At 29.2% G+C, this 2,479-nt stretch overlaps 1 protein-coding gene across 2 annotated transcripts in view; it reads right to left on the bottom strand.

Annotated features, from left to right (window-relative positions):
• The window catches only part of LOC112451641 (aminopeptidase 1-like), a 4,411-nt gene extending 2,481 nt beyond the window's left edge, over positions 1 to 1,930 (bottom strand). Inside the window, exons 1-3 of one of the 2 annotated variants that reach the window (XM_025011403.1) lie at positions 1,217 to 1,930; positions 610 to 724; positions 263 to 381 (exon numbers count right to left, since the gene is read on the bottom strand). In XM_025011403.1, coding sequence (XP_024867171.1) covers positions 263 to 381; positions 610 to 724; positions 1,217 to 1,707 — 725 coding nt within the window. In that variant the 5' untranslated portion in view covers positions 1,708 to 1,930. Of the gene's footprint in view, positions 1 to 262; positions 725 to 1,216 lie in introns of both variants that reach the window. The other variant, XM_025011402.1, reaches the window with a different exon arrangement.
• Between the last annotated feature and the right edge of the window lie 549 nt (positions 1,931 to 2,479).

Consider the following 2,479-nt stretch of genomic DNA (forward strand, 5'->3'; position numbering starts at 1 on the left):
TATATATATATATATATATATATATAGTATGGAAAGAAAAGGTGACATAAATCAATTAAATACGTTAATTTGTTTTAAAACAGCCTAAGAATGAAAATATGTAAATGAAATTTAAAATTCGTAAAATACACATGTGTTTTTATTGTTGTTAATTATCAAATTTTGAGTGCTAGAAGTTATTCATCAGTTCTAATAGCTTAATATTAATCTTTTTATTAATGTACAATACATATTACTAAATCTCTTTAGTTATGAATATTACTTGTAAATGATGATTCCCCAATCTTCCATGCCGTCGACCGGATAATTTGGTACCATGACGTGGTCTATTTTCGGTAGCCCTTTGGTTCTATTGGTATACTCCTCCAAGAGTGGCGTGATCTGTTCGGCAATATTATGTATGAATGATGCTTGCGATGTCAAAGACGATCTGCACCACACAGACACGCCGGGAGACAAGAACTGGACCTCTTTTTCAATGCGAACAAAATTAGATACAATCACAATTCCCACAAGATAAGCGGACATTGCAAAAGTACGGTTAAAGTGTGTCCATATCATGTCATTTTTTACTTTGTACTGCTTTCGGATCGGCCAATTTGACAATACCGTGTAATTCTGATGATGCATCACGGAAATCATGAAGTAAGTTTTTATCGCTGGCTCGTCCCAACATGGAAACATTCGTCTGGCTTTATTTGGCATGAGGTGTGTTGCGGCCAACCTGTAATTTTAAACAATTTTTTAAATAAAGACAAAAGTACCACTCATGATACAAACTTACCACTCATAGCGAGTAAGACACAAGAAGTTAAGAAACACAAGTTATTGTTTATATATTATATGCTTATTATACTATATGTAATTATTATTTTGTTGAGAGTGGAAGCAGAAATATTGTACTCTACTATGCCGTTTTATTTTAAGCCAAAGTTGAATATTCTTTTAAACATTTTACATCATGCACTTTTTGCAAATACTTTATTGTAAATATACTTACATACTAGAAAACGGTTTTAATAATAAAATGGATACACATTTTTAATTGTTTCGCCGAGTTTTATTTATATACGTTGTAAGTCGATAACGATGAAAGTAATAATAAGTAAAAAAAGGTAATAAGTAAAAGTAACAAATAAATAAGGTAACACCAAACAGCATTTACGTACGTACGTACGTAACAAGTATATTTTTAATATTTTCAATATTTACTTACGTTCTGTAATATTTGGTGTTTCCTTCCTCGTATGTGTACGGAATTTTTATAAAACCACCACTGCCAGAATCTATCTGAGAGAAATTACCAGCAAACTTCATGTTCAGGGTGTAATTACCGCGATACAATTGATTTTCGAAATGTAGCGATAATATATTCGTTCCATGGTTATAAGTATATGCCTCCGGTGTATAGACTATAGTATTGTTCGTCAACGTTGTCGCCGTTTCATTTATTTCTAATCCTTGCGAGTGTAAGCTTATATGAAACGTTTCGCGAACAATGTCGACAGTGACAATGGTTTCACCGTGAAAAGTATTGCTTTTTTCGAGATCCGGAATAATCAGACTGATGTTATAATCAACTGGTTTTGAGATGATGGGTAAACGATATATATATTTTGGACCTTTGGCATCATCATCGGCAATACAAAAATTCGTGACTGTGGCCAATATTAGGCCGATATGTAATAACAATTTTGGAAGTTCCATGTCAATACTCGTCTTAGGTTTCTGTAACTTTTCGTTAAAAAGAAAACAAGTAATAATAAAATGCGGTACAAGTTATTGAAATTTAATATTAATTTTTATACAGAAATTGAAGGAACAAAAGAGAAAAGAAAAGAAAAAAGATAATTTCAACTTTTATTAAGACGATTATATGTACGACCTACTTCGCAGAAAATTATGAATATTTTTTTATAGAATATTGGATATATCTTGATGTGCTCACAATTAATGTATTCTGTTATTTTTATATTTTTTTAGAATTAAAAGAAAATTATTTTATTCAGTTTTTGAGAAGAATTTTACGCATCTAAAGTGACGTGTGTATATTTTTTATTTGACTGTATAGAATATTTCATCGAAAGTAAAAAACATAAATACATATTGTTATTTGTTATAATATGTAAAATTTGAATTATTTAATTGTCGGTTATAGCAGTGTTGAATTCTTTTCGCTTATCATTTATGTACCTTAAATATACCTAAAAGAAAATATATAAGAAATAATTAAAATTATTTTAAGAAACGAAAATAATCAATATTTTCCATTGTATGATCGTTAATTCTGTTTATTTGTCAATAACAATAATAATCACGTCTTTTGTTTAATTTAACACTTTTTCTACGTTCAGAAAGTTATGTGTTTTATGATCGTTTCGAAATTATATTAAATCTTTTGTTTTTCAGTTTTCACTATGCAGCAACGATAAGAAACAATTAAAATATCGACTGATTAAAAAAATACATTATTTAAAAT

This window comes from Temnothorax curvispinosus, unplaced genomic scaffold (assembly GCF_003070985.1).
Source record: "Temnothorax curvispinosus isolate PA1 unplaced genomic scaffold, ASM307098v1 QBEX01002439.1, whole genome shotgun sequence".
NCBI classification, from domain to species: domain Eukaryota; kingdom Metazoa; phylum Arthropoda; class Insecta; order Hymenoptera; family Formicidae; genus Temnothorax; species Temnothorax curvispinosus.